At 50.9% G+C, this 26864-nt stretch overlaps 1 protein-coding gene across 1 annotated transcript in view; it reads right to left on the bottom strand.

The window, feature by feature from the left end:
* The window catches only part of ANK1 (ankyrin 1), a 98513-nt gene extending 81986 nt beyond the window's left edge, over window positions 1–16527 (bottom strand). The window contains exons 1-2 of the mRNA XM_033848812.2: window positions 16075–16527; window positions 10280–10381 (exon numbers count right to left, since the gene is read on the bottom strand). Of these exons, the coding sequence (XP_033704703.2) occupies window positions 10280–10381; window positions 16075–16113 (141 nt within the window). The 5' untranslated portion in view covers window positions 16114–16527. The remainder of the gene's footprint in view (window positions 1–10279; window positions 10382–16074) is intronic.
* Between the last annotated feature and the right edge of the window lie 10337 nt (window positions 16528–26864).

A 26864-nucleotide genomic window follows, 5' to 3' on the forward strand; every position in this document is an offset into this window, starting at 1 on the left:
TCACAAGGAGAAAAACACTTGAGTGCTTTCATTATCTTAAGAAAAAAAGAAAAGAAAGAAAAAACCAGAAACCCACACCTCTTTGGGAGCTCCGGGAGGAGATGCCTCGACCCGGTGCCCTTCCCTCTCCTCTCCATACACACCTGGGCAGCTTCCTTGTACTCAGCAGCTCAGCGGCCGCAGGGGCTGGAGGCCCTTGGGGACACAGAGGAAAGTGTGAGCTCAGGTTAATGAGACAACGGGACTAACGGGACTCTAAAATTCAGCTCAGCAGCTAAGAATATCTCCTGTGGACTAGAAAGAGAACCCACGTCCGAGATCTCAGCATTCCTTTAACAGGATAAAAAGAACCAGCTCTTCAGAAGCAGGGCAGTGGGGTTTACAGGCAAGAACGTCGGACACGGGACGAGGGCCTCTAAACTGTCCTCCTGATGTCTAGACATGTCACTTCACCTGCCAGGCCTCAGCCTGTGAATCTTCAAAATGACAGGCCTGCTTCTCTTAATTCCATAATTCCGGAATCGTGTACGTACTCTCAGAAGACAACTAAAATAGGGGAGGGTGGGACGAATTGGGAGATGAGGTTTGACATAAATACACTACCATATGTAAAACAGATAGCTAGTCGGAACCTGCTGTATAGCGCAGGGAGCTCAGCTCGGTGCTCTGTGATGACCTAGATGGGTGGGATGGGGGATGGGAGAGAGGTCCAAGAGGGAGGGGATATAGGTATACATATAGCTGAGTCGCTTCACTGTACAGCAGGAACTAACACAACATTGTAAAGCAATTTTACTGCAATAAAAAAAAAAACATATGTGTTTTTGCACATAGAGATGCAGAAACACATACGACAAGACTCCTGCCAAACTGTTCACAGTAATTTGGGGGGGTTGGGAGCAGAAGGGGAGACTAACAGAAGACTGACTTTCTGTATTTCTGTAAAGTGTGAATTTTTCAACAACTACCCTGCATTCGTTTTGCTGTTAAATGAAAAATCTCAAAACACACTCAGGGACATGGTTGTCACAAATGACAAAAATGGGCCTGGCACACACCGTGTGTTCCCTAAGAGTTGATGGAACTGAATTCACACACATGCAACCTGACACACACACAGAGCTATCTTTCTTCTTAGTCTCTCGAGACTAAGAATGCCACATCTAGTCTTCACGTTGTAAATTCACGGCAATCAAACCATAAAGTGGACTTTGGAGGGTGTGCTTTCCTTGTAACATGTTCCAGATCCTTCCTGACGATGCTATCACCCTTTCTAGTCCCTCGGATCCCAGAGATGTCCCCGTTGTTGCTACAAGTGGACATTTTTATACACCTGAAGCAGTCAGTTAACTCTCCCTTCACCAAGAGGGAAGGGAAATGAAAACAAAACCAGTCAGCCTGTCCGCAGGGTTCGGTACACAGAGGCCAGGCTAGGGGTTGGGAGGCCCCGGCTCCAGCTCAGGAAGACTCTTTGCCTCTTCACCGACCTCACTTATCAAGCACCTGCTCTATCCACTCCACAGGGGTGATGTGAGCCTTCAAAGCGGCCATGCCTGGAAGGGCTTGGGAAAGCAGAGACACCAGAGAACTGAAATCACCGTGGGTCACTCTGATTCATGTCAGGCAATCAACTTCCTTTCCAACTATAAATTAGCCACTGTAACTAGCAAGAGGAACACCAAGTAGCTCATTTCTGCCACGATGCAGAAGTCATTTACCTATTTAAAATAATTCAGGGGAAGGAGGTTTTCAGGTTCTGTCTTTTTCACTAGTACCTTTTCTAGCAGGAACCGGAGCTCCAGAAGAGTCCCTGGAACCAGGCTCTGAGGCGTCTAGTGTTCCCCTTGTACACCTGCACACCCCGGACCACCACTCTCCCACATGGGGGGGCTGCAATCACACACCCTTCCCCTTGCTTCTTCACTATTCCAGAGCTGCGACAAACAGCACATTTCCAGAAGCCTTAACGTTACCATGTGATCGTATGGTATACCACGTATCGAGAGGCTTTCTGTGTGAGTTGGGGGGTGCAGGTAGAATTAGGGAACAATGTAGTTGAACATGATCTCTACGCCTGTCAGCAGTTCCTAAGCAAAAGATGATGCCAGAGGGGACTTCCCTGGTGGTCCAGTGGTTAAGACTCCACACTTCCACTGCAGGGGGGCCTGGGTTCGATCCCTGGTCGGGGAACGAAGATCCCGCGTGCTGAGCAGTGCGGCCGAAAAAAAAAAAAAAAGATGATGCCAGAGAAGACTAACAGCCTCCATACTGGCCCTGATCCAGATGCACCCTCCTTAGCCTGGTCACCCCATCCTCCCCTCTTACATTTCATGTACCCCAAGCTCACCAACCTCCCCGCTGCCTGTGCCCTTGGCCACCCCTGCCTCTGCACAGTCTGCTCCTTCCCGCTGCAGTTCCCCGTTCCCAATTTCCCTGGCAAACTCCCACTCTTCCTTCCAGGGCTTTCTCTGACTCACCGCAGCCACCACCCCCAGACTAGAAGTGATAGCGGAGCACTCACTGTGAGTGGCTCGCACGTGGCTTAGTAGAGCAGCTCAAGAAATGTGTTGAGTGAATGAATAAGTGAATGAGGACAGCCTCATTCTGGATGGCGCTGGGTCTGTAACCTTCTGTTTACAAGCTGGACTTCTTCACTGGCCTCCAAGTTCTTTGAGAGCAGGGCATGGTTGAATTTAGTGTTTCCCAAGGTCCTGGGGGTGTTCTAAGTGCTCAATACATGTTTATAGACTATGGTATAGAGAACGGGAAGCAACGAGGTCCTGCTGTGTAGCACAGGGAACTCTATTCAATATCCTGTGATGAACCAGAATGGAAACGAATCTGAGAAAGAATATATATATGTGCATAACTGAGTCACTTGGCTGGACGGCAGAAATTAACAGAACATTGTAAACCAACTCTACTTCAAGAAAATAAAATGCATTTTGAAAAAGGAAAAAAATGAATTAAAAGAAAAATGTAAACATACATGTTTGTTGAGTACCTGAACGAGCAGAGAAACTTCAGGGGGTCTTTGCCAGCCCATCTCTCCAAATCCAAAGTTATAAAGCTCAGAAGATATTCAGAAGTAACCTCTAGACCTCAGCTCTCTGAGCTATAAAGTGACACAGAGTTGAATGTCAAGATCTCCTCTAAGTTCTAAGACTATAATTTGGAAAGGTAGCAATTATCACAAATCCTGATCAAAAGACTTGGCATTTGGCTGCTGTAGAAGAGATTATTCTGTAGCTCTTGTTCAGGTGCACCATTTATTTGAAATGCTGAAAACCCTTCACCTTCAAGATAAACAAGTACCCAGCAATGCTGGGTGCATGTGGAAGGCACATGTGGAAATTTAGGGAACATCAGTGGAACTAGCATGGTTTCACATGCTCTCGTGGGCTGTGTCGGAAATTGTTTATGTTTTTGTGATTGCTCAGATGGTCGAGCTTCTGGATACGGCAGCAAACACTGCCACGTATTTGATGAGTGTGGCTGGTGCCAGAAGCACCATCATGCAGGAGGGTCATTATCCTAAGAGGGACTATTTCACGCTGCTCTTAGAAGTGGCACTGCTTACGACGACGTGGATGGACCTAGAGATTCTCATACTAAGTGCAGTAAGCCAGACAGAGAAAGACAAATACCATATGATATCACTTATATGTGGAATCTAAAAAAAAAAAAAGATACAAATGAACTCACAAAACAGAAATAGGCTCACAGATATAGAAGACAAACTTATGGTTACCAAAGCAGAAGGGAGGGAGGGATAAATTAGGAGTTTGGGATTAAAATATACACACTACTGTATACAAAAGAGCTAACCACCAAGGACCTACTGTATAGCACAGGGAACTATACTCAATATCTTATAATAAACTATCATGGGAGAGAGTGTAAAAAAAGAATATATATATGTATAACTAAATCACTTTGCTGTACACCTGAAACAAACACAACATTGTAAATCAACTATATTTCAATAAAAACTTATAAATAAATAAATAAATTTTTAAAACTCAAAAAGAAAAAGTGGCAGTGCTTAGATGGAGTTCCTACATGGGCTAAGCGTCAAATAAATAAGGCTTCATCTTTAGTGGTTACAGCAGACTGGAGAGCTACTGACTGATTTTATGAGCACCTACTACGTGCAAGGCAGAATCCTGACAAGGAGTGCTGAATAAAGCAAAGTCCTCTCCCTTCGAGGTGCCTCCACTGTAGCAGGGAAGACAGACAGTAAGACACAGACGCATAGCAAGTCAGGCAACAGTAAGTACCATGGAGAAGAATAAGACAGGCTAAGGGGATGGAGGCTGCCTGGGATGCTCCAGAAAACCCTTCTTCTAACTCTTTGCCTCATGCCAGCGCTGCAGACAAGGCTTCTCCTGTAGGAGTGAAATTTCCTTTATTCCTATCAGGAAGGCCAATGAGCCAGGGTTTGTGAGCGTCATAAGAACAGCAGAAACCTAAAGTAGTGAGGCTTTTCGCCCCTGGAGTTAGAGCTGGCCGTTCCCAGTGGAGCCCCATGTAGACCGGGCAATTCTAGGAATTCGGGAGAACAGAGGCTCTTGACTTGCGGGCCTCTCGTTCTCTTTTTATTGGGCTAACTGCTAAGCACGTAAGGTCGATGAGTGCATCCCAGAAAGTATGTTTTTTTCTTGCTATGGCCGCCATAATAAAATATTTTAATTTGATGTAAGTAATCTAGCGATAATTCTGAAAATTGGACACACGAGGCTGCTGTTAGTGTGTGTCTAATTACGGAGCCATTTATTCAAGCCAGTATCGACCATATGACACGTCGTGTGCTGGGTGTTGAGGGGCAGAGGCAGCCATGGGCTTCGCCACAGGTCGCTTAGCATCTACTACGACAGATAAGACGACTCTGCTATGCTCTACGGTTGGACACGGCTGAGCTGTGAGGGGATCGGGGTGACGACAGCGGACATTGCTTCAGGCCCTGGGGACAACTGTGTCTTCACAATGGCTTTCGAGCTGAGACATGACCCAACCAGCCCACCGCCATGTGCGAGAATGACACGGTCCCAGGCTGAGTCAGGGCCCCTGGCCCCTAGATGCCCTGTGCCGTGTGTGCTGAGACCACCACAGCCAGGGTGACAACCCTGTGAGCCTGGCGGGGGCAAGTCCCTGGGCTTCGCTCCCAACCTTCTCCCCCCTTATTCAGAGCCCCCTCGGGATTCTGCCTGGTCCCCTGCCTCAGCTTCCCCCCCAAGTCTCCCCGCTTCTGTCCCTGTGCCCCAAGTCGATTCTCCACACAGCAGCCAGGGCGATCTCTTAAATACCTAAGTTAGATGGAGTACCTTCCAGAGGCGTCCCATCACCCTTGAAGCAAAATCCAAATCCTCACCGAGGCCCGAAAGCCCTTCAAGATTCCGCGCCGGCAATTTCTCCCACCTCCCCGCCTACCATGCCTCCCTTCCATCCTTCCACTGCAGCCACACTGTTCTTGTTCTTCCCCAAACAAACCAAGCTCACCCCTGCCCCAGGACCTTAGCTCATCCCCTCCTCCAGGAACACTCACCTCCAGAAAGCACATGGTTCTCCCTTACTTCTTTTTAAATCATCCCCTTAGAGAGGCCTGCCTTAACTACCCTCTAGATGAGGCCCCTTTCCCTCCCTCCTTCATGGGATGTCTCAGTAGCTGATGTTATGTATGTTCCTTTTCTTGCTAACTCTCTGTCTCCTTCACCAGCGATAAATGTCACGAGGGCACAGACTTTGTCTCTTTTGTCTATCTCGCTCAGTGCCTGATACCTGGCACAAACAAGGTGTTTAATAAATACGTGTGAAATGAGCCCCACGACGACACTGGGGGATTAGATTCAACACACCTCTCGGCCCTGTTCTCATGCGCCGACGCCCGCTTCCATGAGTGCTGAGTGGCTTCCAGATCTCTCTCTGGGTTGGACCTCTTATCTGAGTCCCAGGCTCAAATACAGCAATTGCTTACTGCATAGTTCACTGGATTCCTCAAAGACTCCCTAAGAGGATGCCCGCCCAGCCCTGCACACACCGAGGCTGCTCCCGCTTCTTCTGTCCGTGAGCAGTGCCAGCCTCCACGGCCCGCACAAGCCAGACACCCTTCAGCAGGGTCCCTGGAAGCCTCCTTCCCCTCTCCCAGCCCCTTCCAACTCACCCATCCCCATGGCCACGACCCTGACCCAGGCCCCCGACGTGTCTCTCCTGCACTACTGCTGTCATCTTATAACCCAGGGGTCCCCCACCCCCGGGCGCGGAGCACTACTGGTTCACGGCCTATTAGGAACTGGGCTGCACAGACGCTCCCTGTCGCTCGCATTACCACCTGAACCGCCATCCGTGGAAAAACTGTCTTCCACGAAACCGGTCCCTGGTGCCAAAAAGGTTGGGGACCGCTGTTATAACTGGCTTCCCTGTATCCACCTGTGGGCCCTTCCACCTGTCGTGCTCACAGTGGCCACCTGCGGCCTTGTCACTCCTGTGCTTGAATCTGTGGTCGCTCCCCTCGGCTCTTAGGATAAAGAGCAGAATCCTTAACCGGATGCTCTACCAGGACACACGGATGCAGCTGTGCCGGCGTGCAAAGGCTGAAATCCCTCCATCCTTCTCGGTCAGTCCCCCACTCCTGCCGTTCTTGTCCCTCCCCAAGACCCTTCTCCTCACTCGGCAACCAGAGGGTCAACGTGGGGCTCGGCAGGAAACGGTGACGCACACGTGCCCACACTCGTGATGCACACACACAGGGCTCGGGCCCTGGGGCACGCTGACCCAGGTGTTGGCCGCTGTTGACCATTGCCCCTGCCTCTCGGGTCCAGCACAGCCCTGAGGTCACCTCTCCGGCCTCATCGGGTCCCTGTTCTCTCCGCCTGCAGCCATTCTGGCTGCCACTAAACTCTCCAGGCTTTTCTCTGCCTCTGGAATGTTCTTCCCTCCCCTCCCTCATTAACCCCATCTCACCCCTCAGCTCAGTATCTCCTGTTCTAGGAGTCTTCTCTGACCTCCAGCCCTACCCCACATTTTTCTTTTTTTTTTTTTTTTTTTTTTTTTTTTCCCCACATCTTTCTTACACATTCTCCTAACACCCCCTGCCTTTCCTCATGGCTCCTAACATAGTTTGGTCTGCAGACCCATTTGCGTGATTATTTGATTTAACGGCTCTCACAGCCAGTAGACTATAGTTCAGAGACGATGAGGATGATGGCTTTTTTCTTCTTTTAACCACTAATTTCCTAAAGCCCAGCTCTACACGTGAGGAGGTATCCAGGGAGACACTGGCTACCCGGGTCTGAAGGCGGAAAAATGCTTGGATCAATGAAAGACGCGGGTATTCATGGAAAGATACTGGCGTAGGCACATGTAGACATGTGTCCTTGCGTGTGGACTTGTTCTTTTCTATAACTATAATCATGGTGATCAAAATCAGTAGACATAATCTATGCAATAAGAAAGCTGCCCTGAATATTCAGATGTCTCTTAAATAAGCCTCTTTTCACACTGCTTAGCGTTATTATTTCTGAGGATGGCAAACAACTCCCATTCTTTCCACGAGACACACTCTTTGAAAGCGTGTTGCTTATATAAGCATCAGCATTTGCCATATTACTGCTGTCATGGTCCACTGGCTCCAAAGAGTCAAGCAAAAGCAAATTCTCGAGCCACGACCCCAGGACAAGAGCCTGTTTTTATCTTCTCAAAACAGTGAACGCGCGCTTTAAAAAGAAGAAGCTCTCATCCCATAAGGAGGACGGGTCTGTGCGCATCACAGGGCAAGGGCGTTGCCTGGATGGTGTGCTGAGGTTCACCGAGGTTCAAGTTCTGGCCCCGCTGCGCCCCACCGTTCAGTCCTCTCCCCCCTCCCCCGCCCAACACACTCCACTCAGAGCAAAAGCCGAATCACCCGGCAACAACAGAAGGAGGTTCCAGCGATGCTGGCACTCCTGGGCGGGTCTGCAGCTCTGCCCCTGCGGCAGCACAAGACAAAGAGCAGCCGGGCCCAGATCTGGGGGAGGGCGTGAAGGAGCCGCGGGGCTAAACCAGTAGGAGGGGCTGTGCACCACGGGGAGCCCTCCTTTCGCACTCCCGCCCCCCACATCATTTCCTCGCCGGCAGCAGTTAGCAGTTTCCTCTGGCGCTAAGCCCATCGTAAAGCGTGTCCATGAAGCGCAAATATTGCCTCATGCTCGTGGAGCCTGAGATGAACCGAGGAGGTGCCTTAGAGGAGCAACGGCAGAGGGACAGGCCACCCACACGCCGGGGCCTCACCACCAGCAGCCCGATCAGGACCGAGCCCCTCCCGGTGTCATCAGAATCTTCCAATTTCACACGGAAAATCAGCTCTGGCTCAGCGCTTAGGGACATGCAGTTGCCCCCACTTCTGCTAAGTGGCTCCTTTGAGAGCTGGCGTCTTAACCCTTGGAAGGCCTCTGAGGGGCTGGTGCGTCTCAAGTGGGCGCGCTGCGGACACTCAGCTGGGTTTCTGGGCCTGAACAAAGGAAGCCAGAACTCGCATCCCTGCCGCCCAGAGATGCATCCGCGGGTGTCCCCACGGGGCTGGGGGGTGGTTGGCGACACCGCAAGGACAACTCACACAGCCCCTCTCCTGAGCCCTCTGACCTCAGGACTCTCCCGTGGCCCCCAGACTTCGCTCCTACTGTCTCTCCCCATGAAAGCAACGGGTCCAGAGTGTCAACCTCTCCAAAGGCGACCTTTAGGGCTGTACGTTTACTTAGAATCACCTCGAATGTCCTCAGGCCTGTGGACGCGCGCAGGCTGGGATATTTGGGTGGAGGGATGACAGAAGGGGGCTTTGCTTCTCCCCATCTAGTTTGCACCCCCAAGTCTGTCCACACGCCTGTCTCCCCTCTGAAGTTCACGGCCATGGCTGCTCCTTCGTATCACACACCTACTTGTTCCCCATCACACCACCACCCCCGCCCCATCCTCTCTGATCTTCCAGCTGTGGATTTAGACCACAGAAGACCAACTGGATCCAAAAGGAGTCTTGGCACAGGGTATTGTACACCTTAAGTAGGATGAGGGCCAGGAAAGTGAGGCTGAGGGGCCGGGGCCAGAGGCACGCCGCCAGCGGAAAAGTTAAGCTGCATTCCTGGTATTTCCCCTGCTGGCTTATAAAAGTCATCCAGTCCAGCACAACACGGATGGACCCTGAGGACACCGTGCTCCGTGAAATAAGCCAGTTACAAAAGACATACGCTGCATGAGTCCACTGTTATGCGTGAGGTACCTGGAGCAATCAGATTCCTAGAGGCAGACAGGAGGTTGGTGGTCTCCAGGGGCTGGAGAGGAGGGAAGGGCGAGCTGCTGTTTAATGGGTGCAGAGTCTCAGTTTTATGAGATGAAAAGAGCCCTGGGGATGGAGTGTGGTGACATCCATGGATGTACTTAAGGCCACTGAACTGTACACTTACAAACGCTTAAGATGGTCGATTCTATGTTATGTGCTTTTCACCACAATTAAGAACAATTTTTTTAATGGTTAAGATGATTTTTTAAGAAGTCACAATTGGTAACTTTCTTCTCAATCAGAAACGGAATCAGCTGTGTACGTGAACAACTGGCAGAAACAAACAAACACAACAAAAGTCATCCATCCACGGCCCTAGCCACACCCCTGTCCTCCTCCTTGGGAGTAAGATGCTCTCTATTCAGTCAGTGCCTAGATTTCTGGCCCCAAACCTGACTCTGTCTTCCGATCCATCCCGCACACTTTCAGTCCCCTCCCCCTCTCCAAACCAAGCCCTGTCACTCAGCACCAGAAACATCCAGAGAAGCCCTTTCAGCCGCACTAGTTCTCAGTCTCTGTCAGCATAGGACAGAGCAAGTCCTCAGCACTGTTTCCTTCTCAGCCCAGCAGCACACCCACAAAGCCCGCTGGTGGACAAAGGAGATGAATGTCACCACTGACACAGCATCCTTCAAAGGCCCTTCCTCCAGCCCACTTTCAAAGGCCACAAATTTTAAGACTGAGCAGGGACCAGCCAGAGACTTCTAAGGGGAGAGGCCGCAGGGGATGGAGCCGGGTGCAGCCCACACTGTTCGGGCACCAGCGCTTCTCTATGGGGCCCTGGGCCGCTGCAGGGCCACAAACTCCCGCCCTGCTGAAGGTTAGGGCCTTCAGCGGGCGGGAGCCCCGAGGGATGTTTGAGGCCACTGGGAAAAGGTGAACAGAGGCAGATTCAAGCCTTCAGGAAAGGGCACCAGGCAAGAGCCGCTCTTCAGAGACTACATGCCTGCCTGCACCCTGCATCTCACTTACCTGATTACAGGTGTTAATGTCTACCCCATTCCGCAGGTGGTCCAAAGCTTTGTCCAAGTTACCTGATCTTGCTGCCCTCAGAAAGCTGGTAGCAGCATCGGCCTGTAAGGAGAAAGAGAAGCTGTGAGTGGGTCTGTGTGACAAAGATCTCACGATCCATTCAAGCCCAGAGCTGTGAAAAAGGGCCAAGGTCACGGCGGCAGCCAGCACACCCTCCTGTTCAGGTGCCCACCATGGTCCCCAGGCGCGTACGGGCCTGGAGCCCCTGGACAGACCGCTCTCCGCCCACGTGCGGGGCAGCCTTTAGAGCTCAGCCTCCCTTCCTGTTGGTGTTTTTATGAGCAAGCGATCTTGGCTAGGACCCGGGAGGGGCCGGCCTTCGAGAGGGTTCCCATTCCACCAGTGACCGCTCAGCAGGCCTGGCGTCTCACTGCCTCGATGCCTCCACGGGCTCCGCCCTCCTCCTGAGGAGCCCAAAGCGCACTGCCCGGCCCCACCCACTGAGTCACAGCTGGAGGGACCACAGGAACCACACACAAGCTCTTCGGTGCTATTCTGTGGTTTTGTTTTTTAAGTAAACAGCGCGTAGCCCTTACTACGTGCCCAGAACCATTATCGGCACTTGACATATAATACGTATCAACACACACACACACAGATGCATTTCGTCATTTAAAATATCCCCAAGAGGTAAGTACTATTGCCGTCCCTATTTTACAGATGAGGGAACGGAGGCCCAGAGAGCCCAAGTGACTTGTGCAGGTTCACACAGCAGGGAAGAGGCACAGCAGGCGGTCTGGCTCTGCCACCTGAGCCGGCAGGTGCCCCTCGCCAGTTTTCCTGAATGACAGTAAAGCACTTGGGGTCTGTATGCTGAGGCTCAGACACCTACAGGCACATCCAGACCCTGCCCAGGACATTGGTTTGTATTAGAGATGAATGAGAGCTGGGGGAATGGAAGACAACTGCAGGGGCTCCGAGCAGCTCCCCTGCGTCTAGGGGGGCCCTACAGTCTGCAGGTACCTCTGCTCCTGTGTTCTTATCTGTAAGCCAGGGAGGGAGGGGGACAAGGCCTGGCTGTGAAGCTGAGAGGAAATATTATACATGACTATAATTATTACATCAGCACAAGCGCGGAGCACGGTGCTCGCACACGGTGTGCACTCTGGGTGAGTTTAACAGGTGAGAACTGTCAGGTGACAAGCCACGTGTGAAGTGGGGGGAGGTTGGGGTTGGGGGGCTTATGCCGTTCCTCCAGAAGATCCACCCAGGGGTGTTCTGTCTCCTTCCAAGCTCCCCTCCTCCAAGAACGTGGTGTAGTCGGCTGAACCGTGGCCCCCCAAGATACGCCTGCACCCTAACCCCTGGAGCCTCTGAATGTGACCTTACTTGCAAAAAGCGTCTTCGCAGATGTAATTATGTTATGGGTCTTGAGATGAGATTGTCCTAGATTACCTAGGTTGGCCCTAAATCCAGTGATAAGTGTCCTTACAAAAGACAGAAGAACACAGTCACACACACACACGCGCGCACACACACACACGCACACACACACACACACACACACACACACACACACACACACACACACACACACACACACGAGAGGTCGGAGTGAAGCGGCCACGAGCCAAGGAAGCTGGCAAGCAGCAGAAGCTAGAAGCTAGAAGCGGTCAAGAGCAGTCTGCCCTGGAGCCTCCGGAGGGAGCGTGGCTCTGCTAACACCCTGACTCAGACCTCTGGCCTCCAGACTGTGAGAGAAGATACTTCTCCCGTTTTAAGCCACCAGGTTTGTGGTACCCTGCTAGAGCAGTCACAGGGATGACGGTCCCTAAACATGTTAGATTCAAAGTCTACAGCCGACAATCTCAGCGTCCTACAATGAAACCAACGCAGGCCTGCACACCTTCACCAATTAAACAGTTAATCCAGGGCAGGAAAGATTCTCCAGCCTTACAGATCTTCACACCGGAGGGCTGCCCCGTGCCCCCGTCCCTGCCACCTCAGGCGAGGATTAATCTGTTGGTTCCTCATGAGCTGGATTCCCAGAAAAATCAGGCTCAAGGTTCAGTCCCTCTGAAAATGTCTGTCTGTGCCTGCTGGTTCAGAAAGCCTGTCTGGACTCAGCTGTCTGGAAAAAAATATAGTACATTATTTCCCCAAAATGAGAGTATTAGAGAGAGACACATCTCCCACTTGTCCAAACCACAATCATAGGATGTGGGATGAAAACCTAAGCATGGTGGATACAAATAGAGGTAACACCAACTAAGGACACTGTCACTATTCAAAGCATTGAATCTAGGAAGCAAAGGAGAATATTTATGACAGACAGACAAGCAGATACACGGAGGGCTGGGGAAGCCCAATCTGGATGAGGTGAAGAAGGCTCAATAGTTTCTGTTGTGTCTAATTGAACCATGAAATTATAATACTAATATCAATCAGTTCTATCTTTCAATCCTGATCACAACCCGTGAGGCAGGTGTAATTATTATGTCCATTTTAGAGGTGACAAAACTGAGCTCTGGAGAGGTTAATAACACACCCAAGTTCTGTGTTAGTTAACACTCAGGGATTCAGCCCAGGACTCCCTGAATCAAGCCAAAACCTGCCTACTGCCCTTGACCCCGAGGTGCATTCTCAGCGATTTCAAACCTGAGGGTGACCGGAAACCCATGACAGGTGTAGGGGCTGGGAGGGCCCCCATGCCTTTCCCAATTAAACAGTGAATCTATGGCAGAGAAAGGGTCCCTGGCAGGTCCCGGCTCTGACCCTGACCTGCTGCGTTGAGGCCAAGACAGGCCTCTAGGAAGGAATCATCCAGTCCCAGGCCTTCCCTTCCCTGATGATAAAACTGATGGTAAAAATAAAGTGACCGGCTAAGGTCACCTAGATAGTTAGAGGTGAAGTTCAATTGCTAAGGCTTTTTCATTTTCTTTTCAGTCTTCTCTGGGCATAGAGTCGTCAGGACCCAGGTAGGATCCTCAGGGTATCTTACAGGTGGATTATAGGTAATAACGGTGTCATTCCACTGTGTACCCCCCAGTTTTAATTCTACAACTTATTTCCTGAGGTCCTGTTTCAAGTCCAGAATCCTGCTAGGGCAAAGAGAGAGAGTAAAAATCCTGAATATAGGTCTCTGCCCTCGTGACTTGACAAGCAAAGTGATAGAGTTAGAAAGTGATCTATTCCACAGGCATGCAGTGGGCACCTCCTGGGTGCCAGAGAATACTTCAGCTGCAGAGCAAATGGCCCTCTTTGGAATATGAGACCCACTCTTGCCATCTTGTTCTGCTGAATCTCTAACTCAGTTTCCTGCAACTTAATGACCTGTCCTAGGTGCCGTTTCCTGGTGCGTCTAGGAACAGCCTGTAACCCAGTAGGGCAGAAAGAGAGTCAAAAGAATCCAATATGCTCCATTCAGAATATTTACCTGAGTAAATACCAACCAGAAAAACAACAATAATGACAAAATACGAACCAGACTATCTCAGCGCTAGGATAAATTGGACCAGAGTCCCCGGCCCTCCCTGAGCGCCCCGTCCCTGCAGGGCAGCCTCAGAGAGGCCTCTCTGTGTGGAGAGACCAGAGGAGCTAAAGAAAGCCGCTCGTTGCGTCCAGAAAAATCAGTCCACGATGGCCCTGAACCCTGTACCACCACCGAGAGCTGTCACCCCTCTGAGCACCCACACCAAGGCTGCCCACTTGCGCCTTTGCCCCTTCCTCATCTTGAGCTTTATTTTAACCTAATTTTCCCCTTGAGGAAACTGCCGGCACTGAGGGGAGGAGGGGGTCGCACACATCTCATTGCATACCCCGCCCACATCCCTACAGATTAACCCACGTGATGTCCCCGAACTTCTTTTCACAATGAAACAAGTCACCTTTATAAAGCCCTTCCTGTGTGTTAAGCCCTCTGCACCAACGACTTCACTGGCTCCTCCCAATAATCCCCAGAGGCAGGTACTTTCATTGTCTCCTCTTCACAGATGAGGTAAATGGGTCACAGAGACGTTAAGCATCTTGTCCGAGGTCACACAGCGAATCCTGGCTGGGCAGGAATCTAAGTAGTGCTTCCTCACTAGCCATGTTCTGGTGCCCAGAGATTCCACTCCAGTTCAGCTCTGGCCGGAGAGAGCCTTCCGCCTCTCAGCACTCAGAGGCTGTGCCCACTTCAGCCCTCGCTTCAGGAGGAAGGAAGCAGAGGGGAAAGGAAGGGAATGGAATTCCTCTTGGGACTCAAGTTCTCATCAGGGCTGCTCGTCAGAAAAGGGAGGTGAACCCTTGGTTACCTGAGATGCCCGACTATTATTAAACTTGCACTTCCTGAGTGGGGCAGATACGAATATAGCAATAGATAAGTAGCAGAGGGGACTCCAGTGTCCGGGGAGGGAGCGCCGGAAGCAGGGAGCTAAATGTCAACAAGTCTGCACCCAGGGGCAGGGGAGGCTGCCGAAACACCGGAGCCAGGTGGAGTCTAGGTTTAGACCAGGTGGGAGAACCCAGGGCCTCCTCACGCCTTCTCTGGGGCTTGAGATGGCCTCAGTTTTCCCAGAACAAATCATGACTGACTTTTTCAAGGTCTCCCAGTGCAAAATCTCATCTCAAAAGATGAATGGAAACTGAGCTCTCATTAATTTCTGTAAACAGTGATAAGACAGTATCTCCTTCCCAAAGGGTCTTGCTTGGGCAAAAGGCAGAGTCACTGTCAGAACTCCCAGTAGAGGTTCTGGACCTTTTCCTGAGGGGCTGCAGCACATCCGGAAGACCAAGTACAGCAGGCGGCGTTTGGCCTGTATATGGGAGGTGCCCTTCACATCTGAGAGTGTCTTCATACTCAGCGCCCGGGTGCTCCTTGGAGCCCAGGCCGGGCCTCCAAGAAAGAACAGGCAGTGCCCGCCCGCACACACCTGTGTGGCCCCTGCATTAGGCTACTGACGACAGAGAAACAGAAGTGAACCCTGGGCCCCAGTGTGCGCTTTCATTAGGTTTCTTTCATTTTTCTTTCCAGAAAGTTGTTCTATTAAAGGTGTCACTGAGGAAACGAGATGCGTAAGCCAGACTCCCAGGTCCTCTTATGACCTCTCCGCACAAGTACAAGGCCTTGGGGAAAACCCCGTCCGTTCCTGCGCTCTTCCAGCCTCATGCTGGGAGGCTGGGTGATGCAGGATGTGAGAAAAGCCACAGTGGACCCTGACGTTGGACAGACCTGGCGTGAAGCCCCGCTCCGCCACTTGATGCTGTGCCTCGCACAAGTTCCCAGACCTCAATTCCATTAATAAAATGGGGACGGTGCACAGCTCGCCGGGGTGTCCCCCGGCTCCCTCTCACCCCCATTCATTTCCCGCTGACTCTGGACCTCTGGGCGCTCGTGTTTCTAAGGTCTAGGGCTCAGGCGTGCCGCGGGCTTCTCCGGCCAAGGCCAAGGCCGGGGCATCCCCGCAGGTCCGAGTTGGTCCCCGCGAGGGGCGGCCGGTCGCCCCGCACCGCAGAGTCAGCCCCGCGGGACTGTCCTCCAGGCACCTCCGCGCGCCCGCCCGGCCGCCCGGCCACGGGTCCGGCCGCCTCCCGGCACCAGCCCCTCCGCGGCGGCGGCCTCCAAGCCAGAGGAATTTTCCTCTGGATCCCGCTAGAAGCCTCGGCGCCCGCGGACGTGAGGCAACAGTAGGGCGGCTGGCGCGCGTCCTCGCCCGCGCCCGCGCCGGGAAAGTTGGTGGCCGGCGCCCGACGAGCCCGCGGCAGGGGGCGCGGCGGCAGGGACCCCGCCCGGCGCGGGCCGGCCTGGCACTCACCGCGGCGTCTGGACCCGACCTGCGCGGTCGCGCTGCCATCGTCCGGCGCCGGCGCGGAAATCCGAGGCCGCGGCCGGCTCCCCTCCCCCGTTATCTGCTCGGCTGCGCGCGGAGCGCCAGCAAGTTAAGCGGCATCAGGCTAAAAATACAGGCGCCCGCCGCTCGCCTCGGCTCAGCTGGGCTCCGGCGCGCGTACCCTGGCGCCCGCCCGCCCGCCAGCCGCTAGTGGGGCCTCTTCATTTCCTCCTCATCCTCGCGTCTGACGCGAAAGGTAACGCGGAGCGATCTCCGGAGACGAGGCCCCTGCGGCCGAGCCCCGCGGCGCGGGCGCGTGGAGGGCCGCGTCCTGCGGCGGCAGGCGGGAGGCGCACACGTCCAGGCGAGGTGAGGAGCTCCACGCTGCATGGCGCTCCCGCCCTGCCTCTTGTCTCCCCGACCGCCCGGGTGAGTGGGCCCCGGGGCCGGCGGAGACGGCCAGGACGAGCTCAGCAGAGGCTATTTATGCCCCATCACCGATCTGCATGTTTCCAGCTCTTGCAGCGTGTCCTGAGATGCCAGCTCATCAGCCTCTTCCAGCTGCTGCCGGGAGCCGCGAGGCGGAGTGAAGCTGAGACGCGAATCTGTTACTACGTCTCCCTCATCCCCCCAGTCTGACGCTGTTTTAGGGAATGTCACCCAAGGCCGGAGGAAGCTCCCAGATTCTGCTCCGGGACCACCCTCACCTTTTCGTGTGGTCATTTCGGGGACAGATGTCAAGAGCATGTGTGTGTTGGGGGGGGGGGGGCGGTGACACCAGGGATTACGCTGAGTGATGAGCAATGGCCAGCAGAAGCAGTGACAGAGATTGTCACAGCCGCTGGCGATACTGCTTGTCCCAACCTGGATGTTCTGTATCATGAGCCCAGCTTCATGCTCTCTTCAAATAGCAGTTTAGACACGGCACCAAATGCTCTTTTCCCACCCCTCCTGCCCCGAAGCATGGGGGGCACCGGACAGCTGTGTGTTTGGGAAGAATTAACCCACTGAGTACCTATTAGGTGAAGGACATATTGCGTTACCTCATTTAACCGCCGCAGGCGCCTCTTGAGGTAGAAGATGCTATTGTAGTTGTGTGGATGGAGAAGCTGAGCCCAGGGAGGTTAAGGTCAGGACCAAGGTTACTACCAGTAAACAGAGGGGCCACCTGACCCAAAGCCCTTCCATTAGCAACACTGACAAGATCCCCAGCCCAAGTGTGCCCAGTGCCAGGAGGGGACAACGCGCGGGATACCCTGAGGTTAGAAAAAACGGAGTGTTTTCCACGGTAAGGTGCTCTTGTAAATTGGTGGAGCCACTGTGGAAAACAGTATGGAGGTTCCTCAGAAAACTAAAAATAGGACTACCATATGATCCAGCAATTTCACTCCTGGCTGTTTATCCAAAAAAACAAAAACACCAATTTGCATGCACCTCAGTGTTCATAGCAGCGCTATTTACAATAGCCAAGACGTGGAAGCAACCTAAGTGTCCATCAACAGAGGAATGGATACAGAAGATGTGGTACATAGATACAATGGAGTATTACTCAGCCATGAAAAAGAATGAAATTTTACCATTGGCAACAACATGGATGGACCTGGAGGGTATTATGTTTAGTGAAACTGAGTCAGACAGAGAAGGACAAACACTATGCTTTTTCACTTATATGTGGAAACGGAACCGTAAAACAAATGAATATTAACAGAACAGAAATAGATTTACAGATACAGAAAACTAGTGCTTACCAGTGGGGAGAGGGGTGAGGGAAGGGCAAGATAGGGGAAGGGAATTAAGAGGTACAAACTACTGGGTATAATATAAATAAGATATGAGGATGTAATGTACAGCACAGGGAATATAGCCGATATTTTATAATAACTTTAAATGGAGTATAATCTATAAAAATATTAAATCACTATGCTGTACACCTGAAACTAAAAACTAATATAATATTATAAACTATCTCTACTTCAAGTAAAAGAAAAAAAGTAAGGTGCTCTTCAAATCCATTCGACAATTAGGGGAACGTCCCAAATAAATGGAATAAATAAAGATCAAGAGAGAAGGACAGGATGTTGCCGAAAAAGAGTGATCTGAAGTGTATAATGCAACTAACCTCTCCCATGTGGATGAAAACACTGGAATTTGAAGACAGCGGCATCAGAATTTTCCAGGCCTGAGACCCTCAACGCCATCAGAGGACAGGCAACCTCTGCAAGGTGGAAAACGCCACACCCCTGTACCAAAGGCAGGTGTCTGGCTGGGGGAGTCACCACGGCCCCTTCTCCGAGCACAAAAATGCACACATTTTAAAGACACGGGTCACCCTCCAGGTCTCTTGCTCTGTGCTTCTTAAAACTGCTTCTCAGATTTGCTAAAAGCCTCCACATAGAGAGCTTCAATTAATAAATTATGGTTACTGGAACAGCCCTGATCATAGCCCAGTGCAGGATCTCAAGGGATTCCAAAGCACTGTTCCAACATTAATATTTAGAGAGAGAGAAAAATGCCCTACTCAAATGGCAGATGAACAATATAACAGTTTCAAAAGCACTAATTCAATTGACTCACACGATGGACTGAAAAATAGACCATTTTTAACAGCCGTGTTGAAGTGTAACCAACACACTGTAAACTGCATATTTAAAATGTACCATTTAGTAAGTTTATATATATATATATAAAAACATCTCTACAATCAAGACAATGTACCTCCAAAATCACCTCCAAAAGTTTCCTTCTGCCCCTTTGTAGCCCCTCCCGTTGGTCCCTACCCTTGCCAGCACTTGGTACAGTTAGCCTTAATTTAGACATTCTAATAGATGTGTAGGAGTATTTCATTGTCGTTTTGATTCGCATTGCCTCATAACTAATGAGGCTGAACATCTTTTCAGGGGCCGACTTGCCATCCACATAACTTCTTTGGTGATGTATCTGTTCAAATCTTTTGCCGATTTTTAAATTGGGTTGTTTGTTTTCTGATTACTGAATTTTGAGGGTTCTTTCTAGACAGCACATCTATTTTAAAGGTGAGATGAACTGAGATCTTACACGTAACGGGAAATGTTCAAAGTTAAATAGCAAAAATTCCCAGCCCAATTCTGATACCCAGGTAGTATAACTCCTAAGCCCCGGGTTCTTTATACCGTAATTGCTATGGCTTATAGACAATCACAAAGAAAAAGGATGAACTAGTCATAGTGGACCAGAAGCTGAATACAACCCATGGTACTGCTGAGAGAATGGGAGAGGGACTGAGGTATTATCAGAGGACTTGAGTACTCAGGACTGCCAAAAATTCCGTTTGTTTTTTTTTGGCCGCGTGGGGTCTTGGTTGCTGCGCGCGGGTTTTCTCTAGTTGCGGCGAGTGGGGGCTACTCTTCGTTGCGGTGCGCGGGCTTCTCATTGCAGTGGTTTCTCTTGTTGCGGAGCACGAGCTCTAGGCAAGCAGGCTTCAGTAGTTGTGACACGTGGGCTCAGTAGTTGTGGCTCGCAGGCTCTATAGTGCAGGCTCACTAGTTGTGGTGCAAGGGCTCAGTTGCTCCGCAAGGACTGCCAAGAATTCTTGACTCTGGCTGTGACCTCAGTAGGGTTGAGGTTTTGCAACTTAGATACGCAGAGTCGGACAAAGCCCAAGAGGAGAAGAAGGAAACAACTTCAGGCACGTTACCCAATAAGGCCTGAGGTTAAAGGACCTGGGGTGATTGACATTAAAGAAGAGAAGGCTCAAGGAGATAGCCCTTAAGATGTAAACCCCTCCAGCACTAGAGTCTGGGTCTCAGATTGGGACTACTTCTATGGTACCCCTTTCCAGGTGCCATACCCACCATGATTCAATTATAAGCTTCCTACAGGTAGAGGCAGCTTGGTTCACGTGTCCTGTATTCCCAGTCCCTCTGCTTCACTTTTCCCACCTGCTCCCCTATGTGACTAGCACAGACCTGGGCAGTGGTGCTGACTGCTGTATGAACATTTCCTCAGGTCATAAGGAAACTGTAAATCATGGGGTTACATTGATGTGGAGAAGGTTTAGATCAGAAAGAAAGAATTTTGTCCAGTGGTAAGGGATGTGACTTAACAGAACTCATTATTCAGAAAGAGCTGAATCTTTGCTGGGGATCTTCGGGGTAGCAGAGAAACGTAACTCATCATTTGATAGGGTGTAGAGAAGCGCAGGATAAACTAGATGACTTGGAAGGGTTTCTTTGGGCTCTAGGGATTCAGAAAGATAAGCCCTTATTTTTTTTTTACCATTAATTGACTGTCCCTCCTCAACCCTCCATCACTCCCATACCCTTCGACAACTGCTCCTTGCCTGTTTCCTAATTTTTTTCGTACCTTAGGGCTGCACTTTTATTACAGGTATTTAGTGTACCCGGGAGATTGCCTGTGAGAATCACTGAAACCAAAGCAAACAACCAAGGCAAAGGACCAGAAAGGAATTGATGGGCTAAAGAAAAAGACGAGGGGTGCTTGGTAAGGACCCCTTGTTCTATCTTCCAGGTTCATGGCGTGTGCAGTTTTTTTCCATCGTGCTAAATATTTTACCAGCTGTCTCTGCAGTTCCTCACAGACAAGCGTAATGAGGTGCTGGAGGCTATGGCCGTGGAGTTCTTTCCTCCAGGCTATATCAGCTACATCAGGAGGAGACAGTGTGGGGAGAAGAAAGGGATGCAGCATGCAGAACCCCCGGATGGAGTGGGAGCCTGGCACGGCTCCGGGGCCCCCCTGCCACGAACTCCCCCGTGAATTTCTGGCTCTTCCAGAAACTGGGAGGATGATGCTTCTTGCTCAAAAGCCTGAAGCAAAGGATCCCAGGTGTGCGGGGCTCTCAGATGAACCCCAGGATGCTTTGGGGGAACAGAGCTTCAGGCGGCAGCCAGCCTGCACCCAGGCTGGCTCCTCTCTACAGCGACGTCAAAGCTGAGATTCAGGGCAGACCCGGGATTCCAGAGACAGGCCACCTGGCACCTCATGCCCCGAGCAGTGACCACTTCTCTCCCCCTGCAGGTCACTGGAGGGCAGAGGGCCTCCTGCTTCTCTCATTTTAATCCTCTGCAGTCAAGTCAGACTTGGGCCTCACTGAATTGCAACGTCATCATTTGCTTTTCCGGGCATCCTTAAAATACTCACAATTAGCGGGCCGCCAACAGTCGAGCTGTGTAACTTCTGATAAAGGGAAGTAACTTTTCTGAGCATGGGCTTCCTCATCAGTGACATGAAAATAACCTTCTCCTGTCCCCCACCCCCAGGTATTGTGAGGATTATGTAAAAATGCCCAGCACCACTGCGGGCGCGTAGTAGGTCCTCAGTAAACGACAGGGATGCTCTTTTGTCCTCCGCCCCTCCCTTCCTTCACCAAAGCTTGGGTCAAAGGTTAACTCCCGCCTCCCGCTCCGAGGTAGGGGGTGTGACTGATTTTGCTTCTACGCTGGAAAATTAGGGCCCCGTCACCGCTTCTGCAAGGTCAGAACACTCACGGCGGGATACAGGCCCCCAGGCACCCCCAGCACGCTGCTGGAGCCACTGGACCTCTTGGGCTTTCTTTCACTGCATCATTTTCAATTTCCATTGTCTCTGCAGTGGAGAACCAATTCTCAGGGTGCGTGTACAGCTGAAGCCTTGCTCCCGAGCCCAGCCCGGGTCCACAGCTCCTCCCCTGCCGACGAGGCTCGCTTTGCCCCCCGCCATTCTTCTATCTGCGTCGCCCCGCGCGCGCTCAGGGAGTTGCCCCGGCCCCCCGAGTCTCTGTACGAGGCCGATAAGGGCCGCGCGCCAGGAGCCCCGCCCTTTCCACAGAAAGGCTGGCTGGCTTATCACCACCTGGGGCAGCGGTTAACCACCCGGGGAGTCTGCGAACCACCTAGAGCATCGCCGGGCGGGGCCGGGGGAAATGTCTTTCGTCGTGTGTGCCCTATGGCACCCTCCTGCCCTAACCCCCTCCGCAGTTAATTAGGAAGGAACTTCACAGGATAGATGCTCCAGCTGGCGTGTTGAATGAACCAAGAAATCCGGTGTGACTCCTCCAGACCTTTGGTAGTGAGAGAGGAGGGAGAGGCGAGGGAAGAGAGCCTGGCTTGTTTCTCCGTTTAACGCTGTGTGGTGAGCTCCGCGCCAGTTCAGCTGGCGCAAGGATCCCGAGAGCGGCGCCTATTTAGGGAAGTGATCGCAGCCGGGTATCGGGTGCCACGGTGCTGGCACTGGGCTCTGTCGTGTTCCTCTTAAGAGGGTTCGCAGGCCCGAAATCTATTTTTAAACCTATGAGAAGGTGCTACATGGATTCCACGGAGGGCCAGCGTTAAACCCGAGATCACACCGGGGAGACGGGGAGAGTGCAGCTGGATCTCGGATTTTCTGCTCACGTACACACAGGGCTTCCTCTTAGCCCTGGGACCAGACAGATACTGACGGTCCATCGAAAGGATCTCTTTAGTTGCAGGCCCCTCTTGGACGTGACCTTGTGGAATTTGACTCTTGACCATGAACGCTTGAGCTACTCGCTGGGACTATGTTTCAGTATTGAGATTTTAAAAATATACCCCCCGCCCTGTGAAAAATCAACATGCCTTTTTATGTGTCTGTCATCTCTCTTTTGATTTTCAAATCAGGAACAGAAACCCGCACATTCCGCCCGCCCCCCAGCACTGCACGCCCACAGTCAAGTTTGCCGATGCAAGCAAAGCCTGACCTCTGCAGGGGTCTCTGTGCCCACCCCCCGCCCTGGAAATCTCGTCCCTGTGCTGAAGAGAAGGGTGGGAAGGGGGCTCGAGGGGCGAGTCTGCAGGGCACGGGATTATTCTCCCAATAGTGAGAAGCCAACAGGCACCAAACTTCAGTTTCTCATCAAATAACCAGATGAAGGGAACACAATGTTTTATGTACAATAACAGGTTTCAGCTTCAGTATCCATTCCTCTTTTTGGATAAGAAATAGACCTGGAATTCCTAAGGCACAAACTGCCCTGAGAACAAGCACCTGCTTCTGCTGAGCAGTTCTGGGACCACCCGGGACCGCCAGACAGGGCAGTTAGGATGCGATGAGGCATCTTCTCCTGTGCATCTCAGACTCCCCATGCCCAGCACAGAAGCCACTCTCAGTAAGTGTCTCAACTGAATGGGAGCTGCAGCCAGGCCGGGTCAAAACGAGTGTTAGCACGATCCTGGCCACACACCAGAGGCTCAGTAAACATTAGCCAAATTGCAATCTGAACTGATTGATTCCGATTTGTAACTGTCACGTCAGTGAAAAAAAGATCAGATGTCCAGGGCTGTTTGACAGACTGTTCATTTCCCCATAAGCCATGATGGTCCCTGCGGATATAGCCTTGGAACCACTGTCGTTTCCTAGGTGGAGAGGTTACGATCCTAGGTGGACTGGGCTGCAGGCAAGGATCCCAGACCACAGCCCGCACCTCCCAGCTCTCACCCACAGCCTCCATGAGCTGCCAGCCCAGGCCCCACAGAGCAGCTCCGTCTCCTCACTCCCGGGACAACGGGGCAGACAGGTCTGCAGGAGTTCATACCTCTCTGCGGAGGCTGGGAAGGTGGTGAGCTTTCATGAGAGGCATCAGTATCCTGCCAAGAGCATCCCCCGTCGTCAGGTGCACTGGTCCACGTCGGACCATCATGCTTCGCTTTCCCCACAGTGTGAGGCGCTGGCTACGTTCAGAACTGACGCTTCAGAACATGTTGCCTCACTGCTGATTGCGGAGCCCAGACGCAGGGCGGAAATTACACACATTTTGGAAAACGTGTGTGAGACGCTATGCGCTGCCGGGATGGTCCCGTTGACTGAACTATGCCCGCCCAGTGCTTCCACACCTCACGGAACCTGCCCCTGTAGCCTGCTGGCATGGGGAGAAGAGTGTGATAACTGGAGAAAATGCACAACTACACTCACCTCTCACTTGCACATGCTAAGGTGGAAACCCCTTTTTTTCTTTCAGATTGCCCAGTGGGCTTGCGTATTGGCAATGAAACCCATGGTTCCAGAGTTTCTGAAGGGTGCTGAAGTGTCCATTCAGACAGCCCTGCATGGCCACCCAGTAGATCCTTTATTTGAACAGTTCTCCCTAAAGGGACAGAGCCAGGATGGGTGGTGGCCCATTGCCAGCCACCTGGAGACTTTCCTGAAGAGTTCCAGAGGGGCCCCAAGTTTGTCCAGCCTGTGTAGCAAGGCTTTCCCAGATTGGCAGAGGTGGCCTTGGGACATCCACTAGGAACTGGGGCCTGGGAAGATGATGCTGGGTGACCCCTTCCATGCCCTGTGGCCCATAATACTTTACTGTAGTGACAATGCAATACAGATGAAAAGGCAGAAGAAGGAAACGATTTGAAAATAATAATAGCTGAAATGTACAAGCCAGGCACCATTCTAAGCAATTTAGATGTCTTAACACCTTTAATCCTCAACAACCACCCTATGAGGTAGCTTATTGTCCCCATTTTACAGAAGAAAGAGTGAAGGCACAAAGACATTAAATAATTTACCCAAAGTCACCAGAGAGTCCTAGGATGCTTGGGGTGGTGTGTGGAGCAGAGTGAAGGTGGTTGCCCTGGCTTTTGCTTGATTACATGAGCCTAAGGTATTTTTAGGGTATGTGAGAAACGTGAAGTTCAATGTTCTCCAGAAAGAATTGCTCAGCCTTGGAAATTTGAGTGCAACTAGGGCCTCTCTATTAATTTGGCCATTCTCTCTAGTCAGAAAAGACCCCAGCCACTGCTCCAAGGCATGTTCAATGCAGAAATGTTAGACCACTGTTTCTATGAACCCAGGCCCTAAAGTGTTATTTGTTTTGTTTTGTTTTTAACTGAAATATAGTTGATTTACTGTATGATATTAGTTTCAGGTGTATAATGTAGTGATTGAATATTTTTATAGATTACACTCCATTGAGAGTTATTATGACATTTAGCTATGTTTCCCTGTGCTGTACAATATATCCTTGTATTTATTTTATACATAGTAGTTTGTGTCTCTTAATTCCCTACCCCTAATGGTAACCACTAGATTGTTCTCTGTATCTGTGTCTGTTTCTCTTTTGTTATATTAAAGGTTTAATTAGAGATGGTTGAAACTGTCCTTCCCAGAGGGTTGGGAAAATGGAGAGTCTTGAAACTATAAGGTTGACCTTAATCCCAGGCTACCCCAGTTGAGTTCTCTAGAATCATGACCGTGACTTCAATACCAACCCCTTCTGAACCGGGCGAGGGAAGGTTCAAGAAGCAGGAGCTAAGCCTGCCCAGCTGCCATGGGTGCTCAGCCCCGAGGCAGTGGAACCCTTAGGGACCCTCTGCAGTGGAACCAACTTCTCTCCCCTTTCATTCGGGCCTCAATGGTCAAGGGTGGACCCAGCTGGCCAACTGCTGACTGAAGAGGTTTCCTCTCTCTTCCCGGAGCCAAGACATTTCAAGGCAACCAAACCCAATTAAGCTACCACCCAGCCTACCTACAGCCCCCTGAAGTTTGCCATTTTTCCCAACTTGACGACAGGAAGGCAGGCTCGAGGCCAGGAAGGCGAGCATTCCTTCGAGATGCTCTTAAGCCCCTTTCAGCAGGGTACTTAGCGGCTACCACAGAAAAGCACCTTGGCATCTGCCTTCTAATTCTTGGTCCTATTTTCTCTTTACGACCAAGGCAACAGGGCAGATGCCACACGTAGTATCCCACACAGTCTCATCATAGTGTTCTTAATAATTGAATAGAGACCATTATCTTTCTAGTTAATCCTCTCGTGAATTCTGGCTGGCTTCTCTTTCGAATATCTTTTCATGCAGTATATTTATCACCCCTTTTATAATTATTTAAATGAAAAAAGGTGAGGAAATAAGCTATAAGTCATCAGCCTGATCTACATTTCTCTACGTCCTGCTTCATCTGCAGAAAACCCCACCTACCACAGGTGAATCCTGAGGTATGTTTCTCATTTGGACATTTCAAATCTAGACAATGATGAAGCATGACTAGATGTTCCCTCTCTGAAATCTTGGCTTCATATCTTTTGAAAGAAATAAAATGTTATAGATGTTTTGATGTTCTTTCCATCTCCAAAATGTTATGACTTTATGAAGACCTCATTTTTACTCTAAAATCACGCTTGACAACCACTTCCATGAGCTACCTTTCAACAAGACTTTTCTTAGCACCCTGACTTTGAACTCCTAAATAAAGGAAGGATAAGTATTAGAGAAAGAAAGTGAGAAACGGGCAGTGAATCAATTATCACTAATACAACCATTATTGTTTCTGTAATGACTGAGCTAGTCCTTAGCCTTCAGAGAAAGACATTTCCAGGATTTCTGAAATCAGATACCTAGAGGCCAATCAACATTTCCAAGGGAAAGTCATTGTCAATATCCGCATCGACCTTTAGTTCCACAAGCGCTTTTAGGGTGGCGGTAGCGGAGGTCAATTATCGACACTGCAGGACTTAGTGGTACTGATAAGTCTGCTTCTCCTCATTCATTTACCCTTCCAGTCAAACTGCCGAATTGCCATGCGCAATCCGAGAACATATAAGCATATTCTGTGGTTCCTAGCCTTGGGAAGATTGCAAACTAGTACAGGTGACAGATGTAGTTATATGGAAAATACATAGAACAATAAATGGGTTAAAGATTCAGTAACACAATAGCTCAAGAGATGAGTGTATGATCTCTTGAGTGTATGATTAAAAGGAAATGAGGGACTTCCCTGGTGGTTCAGTGGTTAAGAATCCACCTGCCAATGCAGGGGACAGGGGTTCAAGCCCTGGTCCGGGAAGATCCCACATG

Source organism: Tursiops truncatus, chromosome 21, assembly GCF_011762595.2.
Source record: "Tursiops truncatus isolate mTurTru1 chromosome 21, mTurTru1.mat.Y, whole genome shotgun sequence".
Lineage (NCBI taxonomy): Eukaryota > Metazoa > Chordata > Mammalia > Artiodactyla > Delphinidae > Tursiops > Tursiops truncatus.